The sequence below is a fragment of the Grosmannia clavigera genome (assembly GCF_000143105.1).
Source record: "Grosmannia clavigera kw1407 unplaced genomic scaffold GCSC_97, whole genome shotgun sequence".
NCBI classification, from domain to species: Eukaryota; Fungi; Ascomycota; class Sordariomycetes; order Ophiostomatales; family Ophiostomataceae; genus Leptographium; species Leptographium clavigerum.
Window position 1 is genome coordinate 534622 of NW_014040560.1, and position 27398 is coordinate 562019.

Here is a 27398-nt window from a genome sequence, read left to right on the forward strand (position 1 = left end):
GTAGGGAACACTAGCCAGAAGGGGGAAGCGCTGATAAGGAAAGGGGCTTCTACTTTCATGTCTGTATACAACATACGTAGCCGGATTCTGTACTTTGCGAATAGGTAGCCGATGTCCTATTCAAGTAGGTCCATTTATGCGTACTCCGTACTCGTATTTTACACTAGGAAAAGCTTATCTAGAAGCTGCAACAGAACACAAGCACTCTTGCAAGCGCTAGCAATATATGCAAAGCACGCTAAAGAAGCAACATTGTATATTTAAAGCTATTCTAGCATCTATAATGTCTGCTGTCTTCGCTGTTTCCAAAATTCCGAGCAGTTCTAGCTTACAAGATGGAGAGCGCTCTCGCTGCCTTTAAGATCAAACAACCAGTTCTCTTCAACGCCACTGTCCAATCCCTCCAGGATGACGCCCGGGTACTTATTGACGGCACCACGGCTGCCTGAAATAGCATCCTAGCCAGCGTTAAGACTCCGGCAGACGCCACGTTTAAAAATACTATTATGCCTATCATCCAAGACGAGAATGCCTGCTCCGAAACACAAAGAGTACTCCGGTTCTATGCTACCACATCGCCTTGCGCAACTTTACGCGACGCTTCTAATACGGCAATCAGCGCTCTGAACGACGCTGAGGGTGACTTCTTCTCGAGACAGGATGTCTCAGTGCTAGTTGATGCTGTGCTTAACCGATCACCGGCTGGAAGAGAAGACAGGTGCTTCATCCGGTCGCCGCCCACTATGTCTCTAAGCTACATCTGCTGTTTCGTCTTAACGGTTGTAGCATCATCTCTTCTAGCCAGCGGGATATCTTTACCGCTAAAATGAAGCAGCTCAACGACCTTGTACGCGAGTGCACCCGCAACATGTCGGCCGACGCCAGTGGCTTGTGGCTCTCTTGGGACGAGCTTGAAGGCGTCCTCCGACGTGTTTTAGACAGGCTTACAGACAAAGGACCTGTTGTGGATAGTGATATTGGCAACAATGGCAGCGACAACATTGGCAAACTTTGGCTCCCAACCAAGGTTGCTTTTAGCAGCCCAGTGACAGCCAGTGCAACGTGCGAAGCGACGAGGAAGAAAGTGTACTATGCCGTGGTTAACCGGATGCTTGTGAACGTTCCACTGTTTCGTGAAGTAGTGCTGCTACGCGATGAGACGGCTCGCATGCTCGGCTTCCGCCACCATGCTGCTTTAAAGGCGGCAGGTAACATGATGCAGACGCCCGAAGCTGTGCGTCAGTTGCTGTCCGAGATCTCGGATGTATTGCACCGTTTGGCAAGTGAGAAGGCCTTAGAGTTGCTAAAGCTGAAGCAAGAAAGAGCAAGGGCCTAGGGTACGGTAGCAGAGGATGAGATTGCGCGCATGCAGGTGTTTTTTTGGGACCAGTCGTACCTTGCAAGTCAAGCGAGCGAGAAGGAAAATCCCGCTAAGGCTGCCTTGTCGGAGTACTTTGAGCAGAACAACACACTGCAACGACTTCTACAGTTATTCGAGCACCTATTTGGGGCCCGGCTAGTGTCAATCGACACCAGATCCCCCAACATGCCGCAGCATTTGGTATGGCACGACACGATCCTGTTGTTCTCGGCCTGGAACGTCGATGATGAACAGAGCACAAAATTTCTCGGTTATGCCTATTTTGATTTGATTACACGCGCCAATAATTGAACTCACGTTAGGCATTATCCGCTACCGCAGGTACAATGCCCCATGTATTCTTCCCATTCCTCTTTATTCATGTACGCTAATATAATTATCATGGCAGGGCTATGACACACCAAATGGTAGTCGTTTCTATCCCTCGTCTGTGTTGGTGATGAACTACATCCAGCCAAGTCAGCAGAAGCCAACGCTCCTACGTATAGACGAAGTGCGTAAACTGTTTCATGAACTAGGCCACTTGTTCCATGGGCTTTTATCGTATAGCCAATATGCGGGACTGCATCGTGTGAAGAGGGATTTTGTCGAAACACCAAGCATGATGTTGGAGCGGTTTTCATGGCAAATGCAGCACATCCGTGACGTTTCATGGTACTATTCATACATTGGACCAGAAATGGAGGCCGTCTGGCTGCCTTCCTGCAATCCTGGGAGCCAGAAATCGCGACCAGCACCGCAGTTGGACAAAGATCAGGCCGAGCGCCTCGCCTCGGCAAACCAGGCAAAGAATATGCGCGACCAGCTTAAGGACATCTTCTTCTCGACGCACGACCACCTGGTGCTACAGCCCCGAGACGCACGAAGAGCTTGAGGCGATGAATCTGACGGAACTCTTCAATCGAACCCGTGCCGACATATACCAGATTCACGGCGGGGAGGCGTTAGACGAGGGTTGGGAATGGGGCCACGGTGAATCCGTATTTCGAAACGTGCTCAACGGCTACGACGCTGAATACTGCAGCTACATTCTGTAAGTCTTCTGTTTACCTGATGACATTGACATGGGACATCAATGACTGGTGCTTGTGTGTTTCAGGGGAAGGGTGTTTGCGCTGGACCTGTTTGACGTCGGGTTCAAGCATGACTCAACAAGCAAAGACGCGGGACGGCGATACCGAGATATGGTGATCGTCAAAGGTGGTAGCCAGCCGGAAATGAAAACCCTGACGGACTTCTTGGGCCACAGGCCTAGCACGGGGCCTTACCTCGCATGGTTAAGGTCACCATAGCAGCTTCAAGGCAAGTGCTTGGTTTTCTGGAATCGAGCTTTGGGTGCACAGTGAGCGCGTGTGTCTTGTCATGGTTGGTACGGAGTACTGTGAGCGGAGGTAGGGTGAGGCCTCTGCTCGAACTAACAACACACGCACAAACCTACTAACACACGTGTCTGTACACGTAGAGAGGCGCCTTAAGGCACCTCCCTTCGTCACAAGGTAGGGCAGTGCGTGGCTGGTCCGAAGGGAAAGAAAGAAAGCCATGCGGGCTCATCTTAGGATCCCGAAAGAGATGACAAGACGAGCCCGCCCAGCGAGGTCTTGGGCGTACCTTTTTGCTCACAAGTGCTCTGCATATATGTCTTGTTGATTGACCAATTGCGTGCATGCGTGCGTGTCCCTCTCTTGAGGAGAGGGAAGAAGAGAGCGGTTTTATATACATAGGGTGTGTAAGTGGTGACAGAAGGCATGAATTGTTCCACATTTTATTGGTCAAGAAAAGTGGGTTGGTCATGTGACGCGTTAGCATCCCGCGAGGGGTCTTGACATGTTCATCCTGTGCGGCCAGAATGGGGGTCTTGGGGGGTGCACTTCTCTCATCACTCAGTACCTCATACGAGTTTCATTTTTCGATTACGAGTTCAAAGCAGAGTTGCCGTATTGATTTCCAGTTCCCGCCCATCCCCAGCGTTACCGGGGTATTATAGTGTAAATGATAGAACCTGCGTACGGAGTAGGGATCCCACCTGCATATATTGATTTATGGAGGTAAGCTTATCCGTTCGATGGTATCGCTATCGGGACCGCCTTTATGCACAATCCACTGTGCTGGTTTACTGCAAGTTCCACGACCTCACATTTCTCTGCTCTCAATTGCAAAGGTGCACTTGAAGCCAAGCTTACGCTCTAATACATCATGGCCGCCACACGTCTCCGCCACACGTTTCGCTACGCAGACGACGAGGACGATCTGTCCGACGGGCCGGAAGTGCTGGATGAACAGGGTGAGTGATGGACGGCACAAACACAGCATGAACTCAGCTCCATTCCGTACACATCGCGCCTTCAAACACCAAACGGCTGACCGTGTCAGAACAGGATGACCTCATCCAGGCGCTGGCCCAGCAGAACCAGCGGCGCAACGAGCAGTTCCGCCAGCTGCTGGTGGCCGTCCCCGTCTTGGCCATGGTGCCCTTCCTGATTGCCTGCGTCTCTCCATCGATATCATCGACTCGCTCCTCTTCCGCCACGATGCTTCCGCTGCTCGGCCTCACATCGCTGGCCGCCACCGCCTATCTGCTGCACCGCCAGCCCGCCGCGACGACTGGCATCGCCGCTCTGGACGCCTGGAGCGGTGCTGCTCGGTCACCGTCGTCGTCGTCGCCAGCATCGCCGCTCGATCGACACCTCCCCCTGCTCAACGCCGGTTTGTGCGCCATGCTCCTGCTGTCGCTGCTTCTGCCACGGCCCTCGGCCGCCGGATCCAGCTCCCTCTCCCGCCAGCTCCTGGCCAGCCTTCCGGCACTCGTCTACAGTGTCGTTCTCGCCGGCAAGGCCACCATGGCCGGCGTTGACCCCGAGCAGGAGCTCGGTCGCCTTCGCTACGACTACAAGGGGGCGTGAAAATATACAGTGTGTGTGACACAATCAGCACTGTGCGATGCGTATTTTTACGGCATTCGCCACAAGGCTTCAGACCTGCGCGTTTCACACCAAGCGAGCCGTCTCCCTCGCGTGTACCCTCCACCAGACAGCCGAACGGACGACGCCATGCCACCACCACAGGCGTCACGCCCGGCCCTCACGCACTTTCTGTGCATCCCGCTGGGGACGGCCGCCGGCCGGCCGCAGCTGGCCGCCAGCCTGGCGGCTTTCCATGCCGACATGGCGGCGACGACGGTGGCCATGACAGAAGGGGGGCCGACGGGGCCGAGCAACCGGGGTGGCGGGACCACCCGTCGAGGACGGCTGCCGGCCGGAGCACTGCGGCCAGTGGGCACACTGCATCTGACGCTGGGGGTGCTGAGCCTCGGCGGAGACGGGCGGCTGCAGCAGGCTCTCGAGCGGCTGCAGCAGCTGAAGGAGCTGAACAAGGACGAGGGCGCGGCAGACGTCCGCGTGGCCCTGCGTGGACTCTACGCGATGCAGCCGCCGTCGCGGGCAGCCGTGCTGTATGCGGCGCCGGTGGACGAGGCATCGGGCGTGGTGGCGGGCGGGGCGCTGCTGCGGCTGTGCGAGCGCGTGCGGGCAGCGTTTGCCGATCTGCTCGTCGACGACGGCCGGCCGCTGCTGCTGCACGCGACGCTGGTCAACACGGTATACATCCGCAGAGGGGGCCGGGGACGGGGCGGAGGAGGACGGGGTGGGCGTGGAGGAGGCCGTGGACGCGGAAGAATCCTGTTGGACGCACGTGACATCGTGGAGAGATACGAAGACTGCGTGTGGATGGAGCAGGTGCCCGTCGAGACGGTGGCGCTGTGTCGGATGGGGGCGCAGACGTTGGCCGTGGACGACGACGGAGAGGTGGTGGAGGCAGCATATCCGGTGGAGGCCGAGGTGAAGGTGTAGGATGAGAGATCGGAGTAGGACGGAAGAACGAGATGTTGCATGTTGTGAGGCAGACGACATATGCGGCACATATAAGCGCAATACAGCAAAGACAGTCAGACAGAGGTCGCGTTACAGGGCTTACAGCAGTCATTTACAGCAGTTGCAGCTACAGAAGCTACTACCCTCCACTCTTAAACCTGCTGAACACCCATTCTTCCACGTACGGCCATAGATATTGGAAAGCACGGGATCCCGTCCGCTCTCCCCTAGTTAAACCAGTAATCGGCGGATTAGTAGTTGGGTCGGTGACGACCAGCGAATACCCGCTGCTGTACGTTTTTTGTCCTTTCGTCGTTTTTCTTTCTGTTCTTTTTGCTGTCTTTTCCTCTTCATTATATCCGTCTCTTCTTCCGTCCAAGTCTCCTCGCGTAGCTCCTGTCTAGCATACTGGAGGAACCCGCCTGAAGCCCCGCCTAACTCCGTCAGCGCTCAGCCCTATGGCCTCTGCCCCTCTTTCCTACCCAGCGTCGAGAGACGGTCTCGTCCCAGCTCTCCCGTCTTTAGTCACGAGAACGCTGCAACTGATGCACTGGACGAGCAGTGGGCCTGTCTGACTCTGCTCTCTGCGACTATCCTTTTCACGGCAGGCCGGAAGCGCCCTTGTGCCTCCTCTTGTTGGCCGTCCTGTCTCCGGGCAGCTGGACGAGCGGACGAGCTTGACGGACAAGGGCGCCGCCATTCTTGGCCCAGGGGACCGACAATCCCTCCGCCATGCTCAACCTGGCCGACAGTGATGCGCCGTCGACGGCCCCGGCCGGGATCAGATGCAGGACCACGCCGGCGACGGGCGTCTCCTCGTCGCACGTCCTGCAAACCACGTCGTCGTCGGCGGCAGTAGCCGGTCGTGTATCTGCCGGCAGAGTGGTCGCCGCAGCAGTGACGATACCGGCAGCAATGCCAGCAATGCCAGCAACACCAACACCGTCAACATCATCAACACCAACACAAATAATCACGCCTATACCAGCACCAACAACATCAACACCAGACACATCTTCATCAGACAAGGACGAGCGCATAGCCCAGCTCGAGCGCGAGCTGGCCGACCGCACCGACTTCCGTGCCGAATGGGAGACGATAGCAGCACGTGACGAGGAGCTCCGGACACTGCGGCTGCAGGTGCGTGGGCTCAAGGAGCGAGTCAGCACGGCGACGCGAGCCGAGGGCGTGACCACCAGCGACGAGGTGCTTGCCGGCGGCATGGCCCGTCTGGCCAACGGGCTGCAAAACTGGGTTATTGTGCACTTTCGGCGTGCGAAGCTAGGTGGGTGTTTTGCTGGTGCATCCTGTCGTCTTTCCCCTTTTTCCTCTTTCCTCTCTCTAATTTTTTCCAGCACATCCAGACGACTGCTATGAGCTCACTCAGCTCGTCCCCATGCACGAGCTTTTGCGCCACTCGGCCAAGCTGCACCTGCTGCAGTCTGCCGTCGCACGACTGCTGGTCGACCACGTCTTTGCAGCTTACTACGTCGGCCTGTCGTCCGAGCTGGCTGCCCAGCTGTCCCAGATCGAGGCGGCTCTGCTGTCGTATGGTGCGTCTCCATCTGGTCTCGGGTCCCCCTTGCTCTCCTCGTCCTCTCCTCTCCTCTGACCATTTAGCCGGCTCGGCCGGACCCATCAACCAGTGGCGTGCCCTCACCCTGGCCATTGTCAGTAGAGATGCCGCCAAGCAGCTGCCGCCAGAGACGGATCGCCTGATCGACGATGTGGTGGGGCGCATCAGCAGTGTCCTGGATAGGGCCACGACCACAACGACAACCACGTCCACGGACGATCGCAATCAGGCCTTGCGCTTGCTCGTCGCCGGTGCCGTCGATCTGTCGCGCCTCCTCGTCGCCCAGCGGGCCGTCTTTCGCATCTTCATGCCCAACCCGACGCCACACCAGCAGCTGCTCTTCGACCCGTCCACGATGGAGGATCTAGGCTGCGAGGAGGACGATGACGACGGCCTGGCTCGGCGTGAAGTCGCCTTCCTGGCCTTTCCTGGCATCATCAAACACGGCGACGAGACGGGCGGCCAGCTGCAATATCGCAACGTCATCTGCAAGGCTCGTGTCACCTGCGCCCGGAAGGATGAAGAGTCTCAACAAGGAAAAGAATAAGCCGGAGCAATGCTGGCCCCCACCCATTCTCCTGCCCAGGTCGTATCTCCAAACTAGCTGTAGTTGCCACGAACATCGGTCGTCTCGGCCGATCAAATGACCTGTTGACATATCATGTCATAATCCACGTACTGCATTTCCCGCTTAGATCAATGGAGATTTCAGAAGCATAAGGAGGGGTCACTCATCTTCGGCACACAAGTCCAGCCGCAGAAACGAAAGTAGAGACGGCCCCGTCCTGTCCCTCTACGGTTCTGCCGCCTTATCGGGTGCCACGAAAACGAGTGTGGCCTCTAAGCCAGAACAAGCAAGACGCCACCAGCACAACGACAAGGCTATGTTGCCGATCTTCGAGACACACCGCCATGCTGCCTGCGGCTCGTACCAAACCTGTGCATACGACACATTGCTCACACCAACGTATGCGCAGCGACGCAACACAAACGCCTGGGACAAGGAGTCGCTGCCCAAATCTGGCTCGGCTAACGCGGAGGAGGGGAAGAAGGACAATACCCTGATTGGGCAGTGATCCACATAGAGCCTCAGCTCAAAATCCAATCAATGGAAGCAAACGACAGCTGCTTGTCCCATCCCGTCATGTCTTCAGCGACGTGATATCAGCACGAGAAAACCCGCATGACCGGCACCCCTCTCTTCCTTGTGCCCTACTATGCCGTACCACACTTTGAGAGGTGTGAGTGGGGATACAGGTAAGTACACAGCGTTCCTTGTCTGGCCTTTCTGAACATCGGTCGAGCACCGATGTTTTTTCGATGAATTCGAGGGATGAGATGTCAAATCCGGGAAAGTAGAGCCAGCGGCTGCGGTTATGGCCGTCACGGATCCCGCTGTCTGGCGTCTAGGACAGTCCAATATCTCATAATGTTGCGCATCCGGCGTGCGGACATGAAAGGCAGCCGCTGCATTGAGCGGCCGAAGTACCCTGCCCGTTGATCTCTTGTACGGTCGGCATCTTCTCGGGGGTTTCCGTTGGTCTTGGTTTCAGCGAACCAAACCTCGCTCCCTCTCATGGTCCATTTCGCGAGATATCCAGCGACTGCTCGATTTGCTGAACCTGCCAAGACGTGGTCCTTGTCTCTTTTAGGAAATGCCGGCGCTGATATCGACTCTCTCTGCAGACTCGTCCATAGGAGGAGGAAGAAAGCAGCAAATATCGCGCCAGCCAAAAACTCTCTTCCAGCCCTGCACAATGAGAGACTGCCCAATCGTGCAAGGGAGCATCCGATGGCCAACACACACCCACACCTAACATGGAGGCGGCCCGAAACAGGCCGCGTCTTTTGGTGCCTTCAGTTCGGAGTGGCCGGCCGCCAACGGTAGTAATTTCACGCATAAGAGCGGTCAGCAAACGCAAAGCCCCAAAGGGCGCCTCGATGCGATGCTTCGTCGGCTCAAGAATTCTCTCCCCTCCCTCCGTTTCCTTTTGCAGTAAGTGTTTGCTGGTGCGATTGGGGGGGGATGTCCGTATGCATGGAGACGGCCAGCCCATAGCTGGTTGGAGCAGTGCTCTTGTCGACGGACAATGGATGACCTGCCGCTCGCTTTGCGGCTCATTGCTTCTGTTGGCGCGCACAGACTTGAAATAACCCAGTATCCGTCTCTTCGAAGCCGTTCATGTCTGTCGTGTGTGTTGCGCCTCACTCTGCTTTATCTCACCATCTCTTTCCTCCTTTTCATCGAAGTCATCTCCACTTGGCGTCTCTTGCTGTGTTCTTTGGTTGACGGTATCACTTCGCGCATTTGCGTGGTAAAGAACTCGTCTTCCGTGCCGTCCCATTCACTCCGATTGCTATAGCCCCTGTATCTTGTTAAGTGTGCACGCTGTGTCCCGTCGGCGTAGCCGCATTGACACCAGACACTGATTGGGCAGAGCACCACCATTCTCGCCTGTTCCTCCGAAGTGCCCTTCATAACATACCTTCCGTGCTCTGTATTCCAGCCGATCCGATTTCCTTCAAACTTTCTTCTGTCTCCAATTCTAGCCGCCTCTTCTTCACTGTGCTGTTGTTACACTGAAGGTACCTTGTCGGGTTGAAGAACGCCCAGCCCAGCATGAATAATGATGAGGATCCGTATGATGGGCAAGACTATCCCGATCATGGCGGGTATGGCGGGCAAGACCATGTTCATAATTATGAGTGTGACGAGCAAGCCTATTGCTATGATGATCAGAGCATGGCTAGTGATGTAACGGGTATGCCTCACCACCCGGCACTACCACTTGATAGCACAGTGGTCATGGAGAGTAACTCCGTGCCAGAGCAACTGAACGGGGAAGTGTAAGTCACTGATATCTCGTTTTCTCATCCATCCGAACAATGCAACCGTTAACTTGAAAATCCCTCGAAGCTTTCCGGAAGACAGCTATCCGATTGATTACCAGGAAAACGGTTTCGATACAGATCATCTTGAGGAGACGATGGCCTCCACGAATTCAGGGGATTTTGCTGAACAGTCTGAAGAAAGTCATATCGGCCTGTCCCCGCCGGGAGAATTGCCGCCAGAGCCTTATGAACCATTCCCAGGCGGGAGCGTCAGCCCTACCTTTACCGACTCATCGAGCCCCTTTATGGAGCACACACCGATTCATGACATACACCAGCCGGATGGGCAGCCATATTTTCAGCAAGTAACACGCGACGGCCTCCCTTGCATACTCGGAGTGATTGGCTTGTGCCACAGCGTGTTCCCTGTCACTGCTACAGAAGACTGGATCCGCCATAACGAGGGCCATTTTCATCCTCGTTATCCACTGTCATGCGAATGTTCGATCTGTGGAGAATGTTTTAGCGGACAAATCGAAATGCCTACGCATTACTATAACCAGTGGGACAATACCTCCCCTCAATGCTTGTGGGATTATCTGTGGCATATTGCGCAGCACTACCAGACAGCCGACGATAATGGCGGTGAATGCTTTTTGATGCTTAGTGACGGCATATTGCGAGAGCTTCTGGCTCGGGAATGGATAACTGAAGATAGGAGAAACTTCCTCGATGGTCACTTTCGCGGCCTGTTTACCCTCCAAGAACAATAAGAAATATGGGAGAGGCAACAAGCAAAGGAAGACGTCAAAAGAGTGGCGGTGACCCACAACAGCCGGGTCGATCGCTCCTGCCAGATCGTGCCGGGGCCACTTGGCCCTGGGTTTTCCCGATCTGGACTGGCCTGTCGCCGGGTGCTTACCTCCTCTGTCGTTTCTCCCAATCTTTTCCCATTCGTCTTTCAGCCTCGTCTTTTCTTTCTGGCCCGTTTTTTCAGTCTGCTTTTAGTTCTTTCCATGCATCCACCCCTGCAACGATTTACAGGAGGTAAATATCCGAGTCTGTGCACGCATGCACAACCAGCATGCTGCATATGGTAAGATATAGTTGCCCCCTCTCTGACCCGTTGTCATTTGAAAGCGAGGCTGACTGAAGATCCACCCGACATCAACAGTTCTCCGCAGCCGGAAAACATTTCCCGGTCTCGGCGGTCCGCTTGGAAGAGTCTGTTGCAACCGCTTCTTCGTCTCCCCGCTTTGCAGTACACGAGAGCAGGGCTTGGGCCAGTGTTTTTTGGACTGGCCTGGACATGGGGAGGTGGAGTGGAGTGTACAGATTCTCGCGTGTTGTGCTTTCTGTTCGCCCCAACGGTTGTCTTGCTGTCTGCTCCTTTTCTAGTATCGGCCGGAGCGAAGCTTCGGTTTCTCTCATATACGTTAAGGTGTTTGCACTGGTCGTCTGCAAAGCCATTTTGAGTTATTTCTCTGTTTGTGTTTGTCTGTTCCACGCGAGATCATATACTTCAAGTGTATGGATCGTTCTTCAATTTCATCTCTGTTGCTTCTCTCTAGCCTCTCACCTGGGCGTACATCGTAACAATGATAAAATTATATTGCGGAATGATGCATTTACACACACAAAAACCGATCACGGCAACATTTTGTAGCAAGGGTCCCTCCCTCTTATACGTACAAAGTAAATTGCTGTGTCTGCATTTCCGCCCCGTCGAGACACTTACGCCCGGGAAGTGGGAATATTCTACCCAGCTCAACAGATTACTGGAAGAAGGGGAGGCACGCAAGGCGTTTAGCCAAATTGTGATACACTATCATATGTAGCAGTGGCAATTAATGGGTCGGTGTGAGGAGAAATAGTGGAAATATTACGCCTGACGCCCGACATAAGACTTTTGGACCGTGTCCTATTTCGCTCACACTATTGGTGTTCACCGTAATTATGCTATCTTCGGTTGTCTGCAAGCCGAAGAGGACTTGTCATTTGCTGTCACTTGGGCATGATACACGTATGCCGAGACAGTCGAGCCTGACGGCCGATTTCTGGAGGAGAGATTGCCAATGTGCAGAGTAAGACGGGGGATTTTGCGTCCAGAATTCCCGCACCATGTCGCCACAGTAAGTGCTCGTATCTAACCCGTATGTACAGTGAGGCGCAGCCAGTCCATTTACAGTGGCTTGGCGAGCGTACCGGCTTTTCAAGAGCACAGCTGTGTTCGACGCTATTAGATCAAAGAAGAAGTTGAGCACTCGTATGTTGTGCAACGCGATAAGACACCAGTGGTCGCTCACGTGATTTCAACTGCTCACAATGTGATGCGGGAGAGCAAGCTGTCGTTGCGCAATTCGCAGCTCAAGCTGGCGTGGCTGGCCATAGACTCCGCAGTGTCCTCGCCAAGATGACGCTAATAACTAGCATGCTTTCCAGCAGAACACTCGGGACGTCAAAGGCTACCGGCGGTTGGGAACAAAAGCCGACAAGCGGCCGTGTGAAGAGGCATGTGGTTTCACTCTACATAGATTTTACGATTGACTACAAGTCTACCGGGGTATCTCTGTCTGATTTGTACCCCTCGTTTGATATCATCAAAAGATGTCACCGTGGTCGGAGCCCCGGCGCGCCCGGGTAGAAATTGTCTAGAGTTATGCTGATCTTTGCGTTTGTACAGAGGATGCCCGCGACTTATTATGAGATATCTTTTGCGGTTTTCAAGTGCAGACGCTCTCAATTGTATTAGATGCGGCCCGTCTTCCTTAACCACATACCTTTCCTAAACTAGACTAGATCGTACTGCGCCACTGGCCAGTTGGCAATTAATATGGGTCAGACAGCAGGTCTTTTGCCTGGAAACTGACTGCACAGCGAACAGACAGGATCGAGATGAGAGACATGATACGAGATGATGACATTGAGATTCAGACGAAGTTGCACGTATCGGGACCAGCCTGGGCCTTTTTTGCCTTTTAAGTTTCCTCTATTACACAGTAGACTGCCGCATTTTCTCGTTTGTCGCCGTAAACAAAAGCAAACACAACTGTCTGAGACGTTTTCTCAAAACATAGCGATCCTCGTGTCCGGCACTGAGCTATTCTTGTGTTCGGGCGTACGACTGTTGGTCATTTCACATGAATTTGCCGGGAGTGATGCCGCTGCTGCGAAACTGAGCACTGCATCTTGTCGCACATTGCTCCTTCCGGCAAACGATGACAGACGCTTTCGGAAATCAGCAGCCGGACTGCCCCCTGGGAGCCTGTTTGGACTTTGTTGATTCTGTTCCGTCCTTTTATCTTTCTCACCAGAGCCAGTCCCATTCTTCTGTCCTTTCTCCGGCAATGGCAACAGACAGCAAATCATGATACCCAGTTAAGCCAAGAAGTAGATGCAGCACACTCTCACTCTCACACTCACCCTCAATCGCTCACACCTCATGAGCGAAGCTTCCTGGCCGGCCATCCGGGCCACCTGCATCACCCTGCTTGTGCTGACGACTGCCGTGATGCTGGCCCGGCTCGTCGGCGACGCCCGGCGATGGCGCGCCCGCCAGGTCCAGTCCGAGGACGGCTGGCTGGCGCTGTGCTACGGCTTCTTCGTCGCCGTGGCGGCTCTGTACCTGCGCGTCGTCCCGGCCTATCTGCGGGTGGAGAGCGTCGAGATCGGCCGGACGGCGCCGTATGCGACCGTGCTAGTAGACGCCCGCTTCATCCAGCAAGGCGTCTTCTCGGCCTCAGTCTGCATCTGGCTCTGCCTCTGGTCGGCCAAGCTGTCGCTCCTGTGCGTCTGCCGGAAGCTGCTCGACAAGCTGCCGCTGTACCGGAAGCTGTGGTGGGCGCTGGTCGGCTTCTCGACGGCGGTGCGTCTAATGGACGGTGTTGACCACATGACCACACAAACGAGAGAAGACACCCGCTGACGGACCCCAGACCCTTGTTGGCTGCATCGTCAGCCTCTGCGTCTCGTGCGAGACCATGACCGCCTGGTTCACCGTCGGCGGCTGCTCGACCCGGCGTGATGTCGCTCGCGCCGTCGTCAGCATGTGGTACTCGTATGCTGTCGATGTGCTGACGGATCTGCTGAGTGCGTTCTCTGCCGTCCTTTCAGCTCGAACCTAGACGGATTGCTCACCGCCCCCACAGTCATGGCCCTTCCCCTCCGGCTCATCGCCGGCCTCCAGATGCCGTTCTTCCGCAAGCTCTCCATTGCCGTCCTCTTCGGCCTCGGCTGCGTCTGCATCGTCGCCTCCACCATCCGAGTCACCCAGATCAACAATGGCGCCAACCATCCAACTCCGACCTGGCTGGCCCTCTGGGGCACCGTCGAGGCCGCCACCGCCGTCGTCATCGTCAACTCGCCCGGGCTCTACCGCATCGCCAAGCAGTCCTCTGCGAGACGAAACCGCCGCCGTAGAGGTGGTGGTGGTGGTGATGGTGATGTTGGTGGTGGTAGCAGCTCTTACTACGGCCACAGCTATAGCTTCGGATCCAAGACACCGCGCAGCCAAACCAAGAGACTGGGCACCGGCACCGAAGATAGGGAGTGCACCAGCCTTCAAAACCGTCCTGACTTTGGCACAGTTACCACCACCGTCACCGCTACCGTGACGGAAGACGGCGACGGTGAGAGCGATCATGACGGTTCCGTCGACCACATCGACCGCGACAACGACTTGCCCGACAACGTGCCGCTCAGGCCACCCCCCAGCGTCAGCAGGCCCAGGCGAAGCCACAGCATTATCGCTGCGGTTGCGGCCGCCGCTTTATGGCTCGACGGCCCCAGAAAAAGCCAGGAAGTCCTGGTTGACGGCGCTGATCACAGCCTGGGCATCGGCCATGGTCATAGCAGAGGCATCATCGTGACAAACACAGTGCAAGTGTCGCATGGGCCAGAGACATCGCACTATGAGGTGTGAGGACGGAGTCTGGAGGGAGAGAAGGATGAAGAAAGGGTGAAACAGTTCCAACGCCTATATTTTAGCCTGTATATAATTTCTGACCGCTGACGCAAAACATGACTTAGATCTCCTTGTACATATAAGGCAGGAGCGATGGGCTCCTGAGCACATGACTTCTGTAGCCCTGGGACCGTCTAGTGTAGTGAGTGAGAGTGTGTGGGTTTTCCCGATATCCAGTGTCCAATGTCCAGTACGAGTATCAGGCCCACGACTATCCACGTCCACCTCAGTGAAATTCTGCCTCCACCCGGCCGTACCGCACGCCGTCCACCTTGAGCTCGAAGCCCAGACCGGCGCTGTCGACGACCATCTCGAGAGTGAAGTCGAGGTTATCAAACTCGACGCCACGCGTTGTGGTCAGTCGCGTGAACAGGCTGCGCGGCACGGCCCGGAGATCGGTCGTGAGCGTGCAGACGTGTATCAGGTTGGCGTCGCGGCCGCGTGTGTAGGCCAGAGGCGGCTCGTCGGCCGCGCAGGCCAGCAGGTCATCGGTGACCAGCAGCGACTGACCCGGCCGGAAGTTGCGCGTGTAGTGGAAGGCGATCGGTTCCAGCGGTGAGATCGCGTCGTCCTTGGCAATGTGCCACTGCATGCGGTCCGACACCATCCACCGCTCCCACAGCGGCGACCAGTACCGCTCGCCGACCTCGTGCTTGGTCTCGTCGTATACCGTCGCGTATGACGTGCCGTAGTGGAAACGTGCCCGTCGCGACAGCACCATGTTGCCCTCGAGTCCACGCAGCACTGCTCCACGCACGACTGCCGTCCAGGCGTACATCGGCTGCATCACCTCGATCGGCCCGGCCGCCTGCGTCGACAACGTCGTCATGGCTGCTTCTGCTGCTGCCGCTGCTGCCGCTACTGCGTGTGTCGGCCGCTCACTGTATGGCGGTGGAGGCAGCACTCCGGGCCGGCCGTCCTCACCGTCGCCATCACCGGCTCCGCTGCCACTGCCGGAAAAGCATGCCCGTACCCGCCGGTACAGGTAATCGCTCTGGCCGAACCCGCCTACGAGGATGATGCCCGACACGATGCCACCCTTGGACCGCAGCCCGTCGACCTGGCCTTGCACCAGATCGCACACCTCCGTGACCACGGGCTCAAAGATTTCCCGCACCTGATCGGCAGTCATGACTAGGAAGCCCGAGTCGAGGCCCACTGCTTCATCGTCGGGAAGACCGGGTAATCTAGAAATTAGCTTGAGTGGAGAGGAAAGAGGAGAGAAGAAGAGAGATCAAAATAGAAAACTCACGGAATATTCACCTCTTGGTGCTCGTCTTCGTTGAAATTGCGCTTGACAAACTCCTCAAAGTAGCGCAGCCCCATCTGCCAAGTCTTGCTCTTCTTGACCTTCATCTCGTCGAACCGGCTGGCGCCGAGACGTTCGCGCACGTGTTCCTCGAACCGGTAGTTGAGGAAGGCGCTTCCACAGAGGCCGCCCGTGCCCACGGCTGACTCCTCGACGTGCAGCGGCTTGAGCGAGATGATCTTGTATGCGATCAGGCTACTTTGTTAGTTCTGGGGGAGATGGGACGAGGAGGACGACAAGGACTACGAACAGAAACAACTCACTCTACCGTCCCTCCGCCGCCATCACACACAATCACATTGTCGCCCACGTTCAGATGGTTCGGCTGGATCGCCTTGAGCGTGTACAGAGCCGCCGCCTCAGGCTCGCTGATCATCTGGATGGCCGCGCGGTCGCCCATGCCGGCGCGCTCGGCCGCCAGCAGCGTCGTGTTCTTGGCCGCGTCCGACCAGACGGCCGGGCAGGTGAGCACATAACCGACGCGCGTCGATGCCATGAACGAGGCCCCATAGCGCCGGCCCAGCGTGTCTATCGTGTGACGGCGCACCTGCGTGAGGTAGTCGGCCGCCGCGTCCACCACCGTCTTGCCGTGGCGGCTCAGCTGCGCTGCCGTCTCGAGCGGGCTGACGTAGAACGGCAGCTTCTGCGACCGGTCCAGGAACAGCTTGATGCAGCGCAGCCGCGCCTCCTCTGGCTTGAACTGGAAGCCCCACCGCACCGTCGGCTCCGTGCCGGCGGCTGCATCGGCCGGCAGGTCGTACATCAGCTCCGTCGGCACCTTGTCCGACGTGATCCCGTTGCCGCCCGGCCATGTCTTAATGATCTCGATATCGTCCGGCGTCGCCGAGTACACCACCGCCACCCCCGAAAACGTCGTCCCAAAGTCCACCCCGACAATCAGCCGGTCTGGCACCGGCCCCGTTTCGCGTGCCGGCTCGCGAATGGGCCCGTGGATCGCCTCGGCTGCCGACACCGGATTGGTCCCGGGCATCGCTGCGGTTGCTGCTGATGCTGCTGCTGCTGACGATGGAACAAGACTGCTGGCCGACGCCGACTTGGACATGACAGGCGTCAGTCCCAGCCCGAGGCTGCCAAGCCCAGATGTCAGCCCCCCTACTCCTGCTTCTACTCCGGCTCTGTTCCCCGCTGCTCCTCCTCCTCCTGGTGTCAGCAGCAGCGACGATGTCGATGATGCCCCGTGGTTTCGAGGGGGTGGCGGTGGTGGCGGCGGTATTGCTCCTTGCGAGTATGTCGCATAGTAGTTGGTGCGCTTGTCCCGATTTCGCTGTCCGGGAGGCGGCGGCCGCATCGGAGGATTGTTGCTCATCGTCTGGACGGCATGCGTCTCCTCGTCCGATCGTCTTCCAAGCCTAAACCGGAAGTTCTGCGCTCAGCCCATGCGCGTGTGCAGAAGAAGACGAAGGATTCGACCGGCCGTTCAGATAAGCAGCTGCTGCAGGGCTGAAAGGCTGGCAAGCGGGGTCGAGACACAAAGACAGAAACCCGAGATGAGAAAATCAAATACGCCTGTCCGCACTTTTTTTCGTGCAATTGCAGAATCCATCAAATAAGACTGGACATTTTGGGATGTAATGCGACCATTGGCTTTGGACATGTACCGGAAGGCGCTATCCGACAGTTCTCCGGTGGTTATGCTCCTTCCGCCATGTGACTGCTGCCTGGAAACACGGCTTCAGCATGGATTGTAGGTAGAATTGGGCAAGTGCAGAACAACCGCTATCATGCAGACACCATCCCTAAAACTTAGCGCTGTCCAATCACGTTTTCTGCGCTTCTCGATGTCGCTTCAGGAATGGCACTTTTGCTGCCGTTCACAATATGTCCGATGTTGAGAGTAGATTTCAAGCTTCGCCTATGTACCATTGCCCACCCATAAGCCAAAGTCTCCACCGCTCTTCCCCCTGACGCGGACCCATATAGTGTGAAGAGAGTATAGAAAGCATTTACAAAGTATGGCCATCTTCGTGCTGCCAGAGCCATCCAGGCCCCATCCGGCACGAAGACATCCCTGAAATGCGCAATAAAACGGGTTACATGAGAAGCGGGCCGCCGTTCGGGAGCCTCCTAACTGATAGAGGGATAATCTTGACAAAAGAAATGATAAGACGCAGAAGACCACCCTGTACGCCACCGGCTTGCCGGTCTGGTGGCCATCAAAGAGCGTACCATCCAATCTATGTATATAAAATCGATCAACTGGACCGGTATACAAAAGATAAATAGTAGACAGAAAATTGGGGTATTGGAATTTTTTGACGAACTCGCTAGAGAGCAAGAGATGAACAAAACCGGTATAATAGAACCACACATGTGTGAAATGATCGACTGGAATCGAAAAATAAAAATGCCGCCATGCTATTGAAGTGTTACAACGCTCCGCTTTGCTCGATCAAGCAAACAGTTGTACGGTTTCTCGCAAGTCGCCTGATCACCGTGGTGACCGACCGACAAAGCTTCTAATTGGTGTGGTGTTGTTGTCCGGCATCGCGCCCAGGAGTCGAAACAGCTCGGCGAGCGAGATGAATAAATGCAAAAGTCTGTATAGAGCGGTGTCCAAATGAAACCGAAGCCATCCATGTAGAAACTGACAAAAGAAATTGAAACCAGAAAAAATGAAACACCCGAACACCGCCGTATGAGACCGAATGATTGATGAGAACAGGAAAAAGACTTTTGTTGTGCTGGAAATATCTGGCGGTTGTCGAGGGGAAAAGCGGCCCCCAACCAGATGTGACAAAGGAAATCGGGCGAGATAGAGGCGTGGCTGCGTCTAGATTCGATTGCCTGCCGCCCATATGCTTGCAGATGCTGATGCTGCCCAGTCGTTCTCGTCATACGGCGGAGTCGGCCATTTGTAGTCCGCCGTCTTCTTGTTGAGATCCAGAGGCTTCGGCATCACCGCTTCCTTTCCGTCAGAGTAGAGCACGTTGTTTCCGCTGGCCGAAGGTGAGGGCGTCGGATACGGATTTGAGGTGTTGGCATTGCTCGCAGACTGCTGTAGAGCTGGCTTTTCGATCTTCCCGATCTTCTCAACCTTCTCGAGCTTTTTTTCTGCATTCTCTGTAGAATTGAGAACTTCGTCCAGGAGTTCGTCCTCTTCATCGGGCGCGTCGTACTGGTGCACGCCTTGGACTGCCTGTGACCTTCTGGTACGACTTGAAATCGGGCCACCACTGCTTCGCGACGCCACGAGCAGGCTATCGACTGACCGCGGCTGATGATGGGGTAGTGAATGGTGCCGCTTGAGGTGAGCGCCCGCGAGTCCTGTCGTGATCGTCGTCGTCACTCCGGACACCGAAGCCGACTGGTGCAGACTTGTTGCAGCAGGAGCACTGTCTGGGATCGTCGGCAGGTAGCTGATGTTGTCTCCGGAGCAGCTCTGGTGGCCCTCTCGCAGAGAGCCCAGTGGTCCCTGAGGATCATGCGTGCCCTCTTTGGGTAATGGCGCGGGTACAGGACCCTGATGCTGCTGGTCAATCACCATGGACGAACGGTTGCTGGCCCATGGCCCACAACCAGCCTGTGCTTCCACGTCATCGTATGCGGGTGTGATGGGTGTCTGGTGACGTCCGGAGAGCCGACGCGCCCGCTTTCGCAGGTGTGAGAAGAAGCTCTCCTTGTGCGCACTGGGTGGAGATACGAGGCCGCTGTTGCCAGTAAGGGCCTGTTCTGCCTGCTGGCGATGGACATCTGCGTAGTGGTTTGTGCTCGATGCCACGGACAATTGCCGGCCAATTTTCTTGGACGCCTTGTCCTCTGCAGCCACCCGAGTTGCCGCATTGTTGGCGTATGAATCGTTGTACATTGGGGTCCGGTTATTTGCCTGGGCAGTGACAGCGTCAGACACGGGAGAAATGGGACGGACGGTGGGTAGAATTGGCATCGGCGCCACATTGGATGGCCCGTTCGACCAAGTCGTTCGCTTGCTAGCAGCTGCCCTCACCTTTGGAATACCCGACTCGACAGGCACCTGCTGCACAGGCGCAGGACGCGGAGCGACTGCTGCCGAAGCCAACGCCTGAACTGCTGCCGCTGGTGCCGGGACTTGTGTTGCCGCGACTGGATGCGGGGCTTCCACCTGCACCGACACAGACGCAGCAGCTGCAGTCGCCATTGAGATGATAGACGGAACGGACTCCTTCGCGTTCAAGCTGGGGGCCGTGACATCGAGAGCGGAATCGTTGCGGCCACCGATCAACGATTTGCGGAACCATGACGGCTTGGACGAAACGGGTGTTGACGAGGACGAATCCTTGGAGCTGCGGCCAATGTCAGACTGCTTGCGACCCAATATCCGCGATGCAGAAGACTTGGGCCGCATCGGATCCACAGCATCGGAAAAGTATTCATGGGCAAGAGCTTGGGTTGACGTGGGCCGAGTCTTGGGGTCCCACATCAAACACCAGGTGACAAACTGGCTGAGCGAAGCCGGCCACTGCGGTGACTGGAGGATAGTGTCCATGGCGTGGGGTGCCATCTTGGGAAAGGAGAACCCCAGCTTGCCAGCCAGGCGCGAGCCGTCGCGCCACTCACCTCCACCCACACGGACACCCGCCTTGTTGTACCAGTTGCCTGGACTGCCCATAATCTCACACACACGCCAAAGCTGGTCGACCTCGTTCACACCCGGGAAGAGCGGCTTGAGGGTGGCCACCTCCACGGCCATGGCACCGACGGCCCAGATGTCAACCGGTGCCGAGTACTCGCCTGCGCGCAGGAGCACCTCGGGGGCACGGTACCACCGGGTGGAGACGTAGGTCGTGTAAGGCAGCTTCGAGTGGGTTTCCCGGGCAAGACCGAAGTCGGCAATCTTGACGGTGTATGTGGGTGGCGTGGAGGGCGGTGTCATCAGAGCGGAGTAGCGGCGGAACGAGTTGGAAGACTCCTGGTGGCTTGACGAGGAGACGAGAATGTTTTCGGGCTTGATGTCGCGATGGAAAAAGTTGTGGGCGTGGATGTGTTCAAGGCCCTGCATGATCTGGTAGAGAATGCTCTTGACGCTGCTGTTGTCGAGGCACTTGTGATCCCTCGCCTTCATCAGCTGGTACAAGTTCCCCTCCATGTACTCCATGCAGATGTGAAGCTTCTTGCTGTAGGGGTCGAGGAAGATGTCCAGAGCAGGCACGAGGTGGTGGTGAGGCGGCAGGGTTCGAAGGAAGACGACCTCACGCAGCTCCAGACACGGCGTGAACGACTGGAATGTCTTCTTCATGGTCTTGATGGCAATCTGCAGACGGCACGGTTAGCAACAGGGGAGGGGGCAGCAGAGCGGCTCGTCCAACCACTTACAATAGTTCCTCTGCGAGCGACATTGGACCCGGCGCTACGCACACGAGCCAGAACGACGCTGCCGAAGCTGCCGTCGCCAATCTCCTTCAGCACCTCGAAGCGGTCTTCCAGCGACATAGTGCTGTTGCCGTTCATGGTGATGTCGTGCATGGTTACGGTTACGGAAGAAGCTGTATGGATTGGCGGAAAACGATGTTGTCGAAAGCAGAGCAAAGCAAGGGCGCCTAAAGAGTGTAGTGGGCAGCAAGTGACGGGCGGACGACTGCTTGGACTCGGGAGAGTTCGAACAAAAGTGAGGATGGACTAGAATCTAGAGGCCTCGAGTCAGATGGGACGAAAGGCGGGAGGCGCCACAGGTGCTACGGGACAGGAGTCCTGCATTACCTCTGCATAACCTAGATCCCAGAGTTGGAAGCTCTTCTGGGAGAAGAGCTGGCTGGCGATACTCGGTGCATTCAGGCTGATTTTAAAGGTCGGTGGTCGAAGTGCGGTGTGCGGTCGGATGGGGGCTCTTGCCAAGCTCTAAGAAGGTAAGAGTCTGGAGAAATGGCGTGGTTTCGACAGCGAGCGCGGTGCACGCTTAGTAGGAGAACGGACGTTTGCTGGCAATGCAACCCAACAGGTGGTACATCTGGTCGTGATGATGGTGCGCGAAGAGTGAGAAGAGCGAGAGGAGAACGAAGAAGGCAATCTGGAGGGGCTATTGGAGGCGGTGGGAAGGATAAAAGGCGTGGGAGAAGGTGGTGCAAGCAGGTAAAGGAGAAATAGGAAAGAGAAATGCGAAGAGAAAAGGTATAGGCAGGCAGGGCAAGGAAGGGGAGATGAAAAAAGGAAGCGAGCAGGGTCGTGATTGCTGGGTTGGCATTAGGGGGGGTGATGAGGCAGGTATTTCTCGGCAGCAGCAGCATGCAAAAGGTACTTCCCGAGGGTACGAAGAAGGGGGGCGAATAGAAGGAAGCTGGCCCGTGGGTGGCCCGTGGGAGTGATTAAAACGGTCAAGGTAAGTAAAATAAATTCGAGAAATAATAACCGGGTTGTTCTGGCGGATCCCCTGGCGATTCCTCTTTGAGGGTGTGGGTAATGAGGAAAGCTCCTGACAGGCGGTCCGCAGGTACCGTGTTAGCGCCTGCGGACTGTGAGCTAGCGTCAGCACAGCGGACGGGCGGTCAGGGCAGTGCCGTAGGCGGTGTCGTAGACCATTTCGCGGCGGTTTGTGCCCTGAGTACGAAGTACATACATACGAGTAGGATATCTTGCATTATGATAACATGACCAACCTCGACCGAAGTGTGCACCCGCCTGGTTCAGCTGGCTGCCGCGCACTCGATGGGGGAATCAGGATCCACGCCAGCATGAAGCAGCGACCGTGGATGTCTTGACAAGATGCTATGCAAGATGCTATATGCATTACGAGGGCCGGTACTATGTACACGCAAAAGGTCCCTTGTCGTACTCCGAGGATACGTGACGACGAGCTGTGGAGAAAGAGCTATGCAAAAGCAACTATGTGCGAGGGTGAGAATATACGACGCAAAAAAGAAGGAAAAAAAGGAAAGGAAAAAGAAGAGACAAGTCTGGTGAGCCGTCCAAGAGATTGACGATGGCCTGCCCTGGGCTTAGCATGAATGAACAAGGCAGGGGGTGTGCTAAAGGAGGCCGAAGGAAAAGGGGTGTGTGGTCGTGAGAAGAGCAGAGGCGACAGCCAAATTGGGGACGGTTCAATCTCGCTAATGAGCAGGGCCGCCGTTATTTTAGACCAGGGGGTGGTTGGGGGGGGGGGAGGGGGTCGGAGACAGTGCCCGTGGCCAGCGTCTTGCTCGCATGCAGAGCGTCTGCCTGAAACCGAGGGCTAGCCACCAGCAGAGCGACCGCGACACGACCGCAAGACTCGTCGCATCTTCGAGATCTTGTCGGTTGTTCTCGCAGCGTCAGCGAGCGCCGCATTGGCTGCCAAAGGCTCTGCGTATCGACAACAACAACGCGGGATTTCCCCATCGCAGGTTGCCGGGTGCTTTTGTTTTCATGCCAGAGCGAATCGGATCAATCGCGGGGTCCGCTTTCTCTCAGCGTCCCAGACTTGCTTGGCCACTGCCATTGTCACGGTCGTCGTTGCTTTCGGCCATCCCGCCGCTCGGCAACAGTCATGCTTCTACGACGTAAGAAACCTGTACTCTCTGTGCCCCTCTCCCCAGCCGCGGGGACTTGTCCGCGTGCTCTTCCCAGCGGCAGCCTGCAGACACTAGCAGGCGGGAATCGCAATTTGCACACTAACGCGTGCGGGTATATGGCTGTCGGAATTACCATCGTTGCCCAACAGCCTGACTGCCCTGCCACAGTAACGTGAGATCTCGCAAGACAAAGTACGAGTATCTTACATACTATGTAGTACTCCGTACATGGAGTGCTCCGTACTCCGTACAGGCAGCAATTCATGTATGGGCATAAGGATAGCCACATCGTGGAGACACAAAACAGAAGAAGGAAGAGAGAAATTTTAAAACCGCCGGTGGCCATCGACTCTAAGAGGCTAGCATACCCTCTGAGACCAGGTATGAAGAAAGAAGAAATAAAAGAAGAAATAAAAAGTTCGGGGCACACAACGTCAGGGTCAGGGGGTATGCACGGCACAAACGCCTGCTGTGCAAGGAACCGTTCGTCCCCTTCTCTTAGGGCTTTGCCTTTGAAGTTCAACGTGGAGCTCATGCCGCTTCGGCTTCCCTGCTTTCTTTTTCGCGAACTCATCGTTTTCCCACTCTTCTGACCGACATCAGAGCTATTTGTCTCTCTCTCCCACTTTCTTCATTCGGTCTCGATCGTAACTGGACAACGGGGTGAATCTACAGCATCTGCCTCGTTTCCATTTGGGGGGGGGAGGGGGCCTTTCTACCGATGCCCTCCATCCACCCTGTTTTGGCCTAGCGGATATTGTGGCGCAAGTTCTTTCTTGACGCGTTTTCCCCCAAATGGCCTGAAAAATACTTGCGAAAACGCACTGTCCCCAGCTGAGTTTGGTGTCCCGCCACCTCACGTCTGTTAAGCCACTACTCCAAACTCTGATGTAAGATACGAGTAGTAATATACATAAGGCACATATGTACACAATACGTGGCACGGACAGGGTTTGTGACAGCAGATGCCCAAAATACTTACGTCGTACTACTACTTTCTCCGTAAGATACAAAAATAAAATCGGAATGCGTGACGCAGGAAATGTATGCTCTAGCCTGAAACAGCAGTTGTACGGAGTACCATAACTCGGTGAACAACAAAATGCAGGAAAATAAAAGGGGCAGGAAAAAAGCGTCGCTCTACGGCGCCGGCCATCCCACGGCCAGACAGAATATCTTACCATATAGTACTATGTGCAATGGCGATATACAAGTACTCGTACCTGCTACTTCGCCTTGCGGTGAGGCAAGCTTTGGGCTGCGTCTGTATCTTACGAGCAGCTACGGAAAACTTGTAGACGACGTTTGTCAATTTCAATATGATTGTCCGGAATTTGTCTTCCGTCCTTCACCTTCAAATAACGTCTCTGCCCTGCGGCTTCCGCCGTCCATCATGGTGCCCAATCGCACATTTATACTCTGTACTCCATACGAACTAAGAGCCTGCATGACAAGTCGCGTATGTACAAAGTGCGACTGTACATATGCATATGCGCGTGTCTGGATTTGTGCATCGCGCACTGCTCTGTGCATCTAATAGTATGGAGTAACCAGACCCTCGTGCATCCAGACACACAACGCCGCCAAAGCGCAAAAATCTGCAAGGGAAGCGGGGGCGGTAGAAAAATTGACAAGGCGTTGGGTTTGCGGACTAATTGCCGTTCGTTGCCGTAGACGGAATGATGCTTGGCAGCTCATCCGCCGCCGCCCATCATTATCAACCCATTCATGCGGACAGCCGAGATACATACGACGTACGGAGTATATACTGCAGCGCTTTGATGTGTGCGGCACGGAGTACAGAATACAGATCAACGCATATATCTGGGACCCATGGGTTTCGCTCGCCGCTCGCCCTTTCCGCTCTTCGCCACAGCGCGTCTTCCCAAACCGCGTCCGCGTGCAAATTGGGAATATGACACGCGTGTCGATTCGCCTACATAACCGTAACAAAATTTTGCCCGTGCGGCCCAGCAGATTGCCCCAAATGAGAGGGGTGACCGGGGGCTGATAAATGGTCGTCGTGGCCCCTTTCTCATCAAGGTGTCATCCAATTGTTCGCAGAGGTGCTCTTGTGCTCTGGATGCCTGGCCCTATTACTCGTATGTGATCCGGTGCTCTGTAACCAGCTCGGGTGGCCCTGGCGTTTCCCCCTGCTTTGTATGCGAGCAGGCCTTGCATGCGACCAGATCTATAATCGTATGTGGCACCTACAGCTTGACAAAAGAAAAGAAAGTGTTCATTCCTTTACATGCCGTCGGTGTCTTTCCTGCCAGCTTGAAACTCCTGCCGCGACCGGCTCTCTGGGAAATTCCCGGGAACAAAGAAAGTATTTCTACTCGATTTCAAGACTCACGGACAGCCTTTCCAGGGGCTTCTTTGGTACTTTCTTGGCCAACGATGGGACCCAAACGTCGCATCCAATATCCCAGTGTCATTTTGCCACCGACAGGATGGCACGTCGTTCCGCCCATGGTCAGGCCAAGTAACGGGTATGTAAGCCGGCGAAACAACCTTTTATTTCCACCATTGATTACTCCGTAGCTCGTGACGATATGAGCGCCGATTTCGACCACGCCGCTACCTACGGAGTACTCATACTCGAATAGCAATAGCTCATAGGATGGGGTACCTCTATACGAGCACAAGCTAAATTCGGCCTGTACTCGTACTCGTACTTTACTCGTGGAGGTTTAAAGTGCAAGCACGCGGCGGGCATCAGAAATCCAGGCCGAAAACTCGTAACATCCAACGGTTTGGTGGACATGACAACCGTTGCATTCTATACCCTATTTGTTCGGCATATGAACCCACTATGGTTCTGTACGAGTTCGTCCCCGCTAGTCTCCGGGGCTGATGATCAGCTGTTGGGGGGAAATGGTCATTGTTCTCCGTAAACGGAGACGTGTCCCGGGGCAACACGTAAGATACGAGTACGGAGTACGGCTTCCAGAGCAGACGCCGTTCATATTCACCTAGGCCGCTGTAGCAAGGGCCTCCGATCATGTTCACTTACAGTGGTCAGATCGTTGTTCCTCTCTCATATCTGTATCTCGGATACGTGCTCTATCCCTACATAGTAGAATCTGCCCCAGTCCTGCTCCATCTTCGATAATACGCCATATTTACGGAGCATAACGACCAAGATCACCAGATCTATAGGGGAAGCCATAGTCCGAGAGTCTCCTGAGCAAAAGCATCAGCAGGTCTAATTATCGGTCATCAGTCGTGCCTCGAAGCATCATGTATTACCAGTAACATGAATAGCATGCTCCTCTGCTACGTGAACAGTGCTTGTTTAGGATTTTTGCCGGCCTGTCTTTATATTCTATACGGAGTATGGCAGACCCGCCTTGATTTCTCACAGGACCATCACATACCAAACCTTGAAAAGGAGCTGTCAAGAATGCTAGCGTATTTCTCCAGGCTGTTCATGAAGTTCTTGCCCTATGTTAGACGGGTATCTGAGACAGGACTGACAGAGCATGTAAGCTTCCGATGATTTTCTGTTCACTTTACCACTAAGCAGTCTCAATAGCCATTGAGAGCAAGCAAGTGGCTAGACAATAGTAATGGGTAGCACAAGCTTGTTTTCATACGACCTGGGCAGGAGCGACTTGCGTTCCTTCTTTCCCAATAACAAAAGCTCAAGCCATGTCTTTCCGTTTGTTTCTTTGACATTTACAAATAGAGAAAATTCATCTCGACAACATTTTTCTTCTCTTCTTTGACTATTCGGCCTATCCTTCCTTCAAGCAGTTTCAGAAACCTGTGCCAGCCTCACATACCAACAGCCAGCCCTTCGGGCATCTGAAGTGCTTCACGCCATCACAATACCGTTGAGCTCGCCCATGTTGTTCAACTTGAAATTGTACAGACAACATGTCAGGTAAAGTTGCACGCACAGGCTTCGGTTCTTCGTACGGGTAAGACTACCAGATGCCAGTTTGATATCTCTGCCGGACAGTTTCTTAACTCTCGTCAGACCACCGA

General features: G+C 55.3%; 7 protein-coding genes across 7 annotated transcripts; 5 read left to right on the plus strand and 2 right to left on the minus strand.

The window, feature by feature from the left end:
* Positions 1-826: 826 nt before the first annotated feature.
* CMQ_4850 (metallopeptidase) lies at positions 827-2673 on the plus strand (the record flags this gene model as incomplete). The annotated part of the gene is made up of 4 exons (XM_014313006.1): positions 827-1283; positions 1684-1702; positions 2232-2414; positions 2481-2673. The coding sequence occupies 4 exons, from the start codon at positions 827-829 to the stop codon at positions 2671-2673; spliced, it is 852 nt and encodes a 283-aa protein (XP_014168481.1).
* A 901-nt stretch (positions 2674-3574) lies between these two features.
* On the plus strand, positions 3575-5226 carry CMQ_4564 (uncharacterized protein; the record flags this gene model as incomplete). Its single annotated transcript, XM_014312720.1, has 3 exons — positions 3575-3662; positions 3752-4277; positions 4413-5226. 3 exons carry the CDS (start codon positions 3575-3577, stop codon positions 5224-5226), a joined length of 1428 nt encoding a protein of 475 aa, XP_014168195.1.
* Positions 5227-5979: 753 nt separating this feature from the next.
* CMQ_4659 (uncharacterized protein) lies at positions 5980-7370 on the plus strand (the record flags this gene model as incomplete). The annotated part of the gene is made up of 4 exons (XM_014312815.1): positions 5980-6112; positions 6272-6532; positions 6603-6800; positions 6868-7370. The coding sequence occupies 4 exons, from the start codon at positions 5980-5982 to the stop codon at positions 7368-7370; spliced, it is 1095 nt and encodes a 364-aa protein (XP_014168290.1).
* A 337-nt stretch (positions 7371-7707) lies between these two features.
* CMQ_4498 (uncharacterized protein) lies at positions 7708-7899 on the plus strand (the record flags this gene model as incomplete). The annotated part of the gene is made up of 1 exon (XM_014312654.1): positions 7708-7899. The coding sequence occupies one exon, from the start codon at positions 7708-7710 to the stop codon at positions 7897-7899; it is 192 nt and encodes a 63-aa protein (XP_014168129.1).
* A 5198-nt stretch (positions 7900-13097) lies between these two features.
* On the plus strand, positions 13098-14576 carry CMQ_4586 (uncharacterized protein; the record flags this gene model as incomplete). The annotated part of the gene is made up of 3 exons (XM_014312742.1): positions 13098-13520; positions 13591-13744; positions 13804-14576. The coding sequence occupies 3 exons, from the start codon at positions 13098-13100 to the stop codon at positions 14574-14576; spliced, it is 1350 nt and encodes a 449-aa protein (XP_014168217.1).
* Positions 14577-14844: 268 nt separating this feature from the next.
* Positions 14845-17254, minus strand: CMQ_4348 (hsp70-like protein; the record flags this gene model as incomplete). Its single annotated transcript, XM_014312504.1, has 3 exons — positions 14845-15805; positions 15871-16122; positions 16191-17254. The coding sequence occupies 3 exons, from the start codon at positions 17252-17254 to the stop codon at positions 14845-14847; spliced, it is 2277 nt and encodes a 758-aa protein (XP_014167979.1).
* A 1464-nt stretch (positions 17255-18718) lies between these two features.
* CMQ_4482 (meiosis induction protein kinase) lies at positions 18719-21387 on the minus strand (the record flags this gene model as incomplete). The annotated part of the gene is made up of 2 exons (XM_014312638.1): positions 18719-21175; positions 21238-21387. 2 exons carry the CDS (start codon positions 21385-21387, stop codon positions 18719-18721), a joined length of 2607 nt encoding a protein of 868 aa, XP_014168113.1.
* Positions 21388-27398: the final 6011 nt, after the last annotated feature.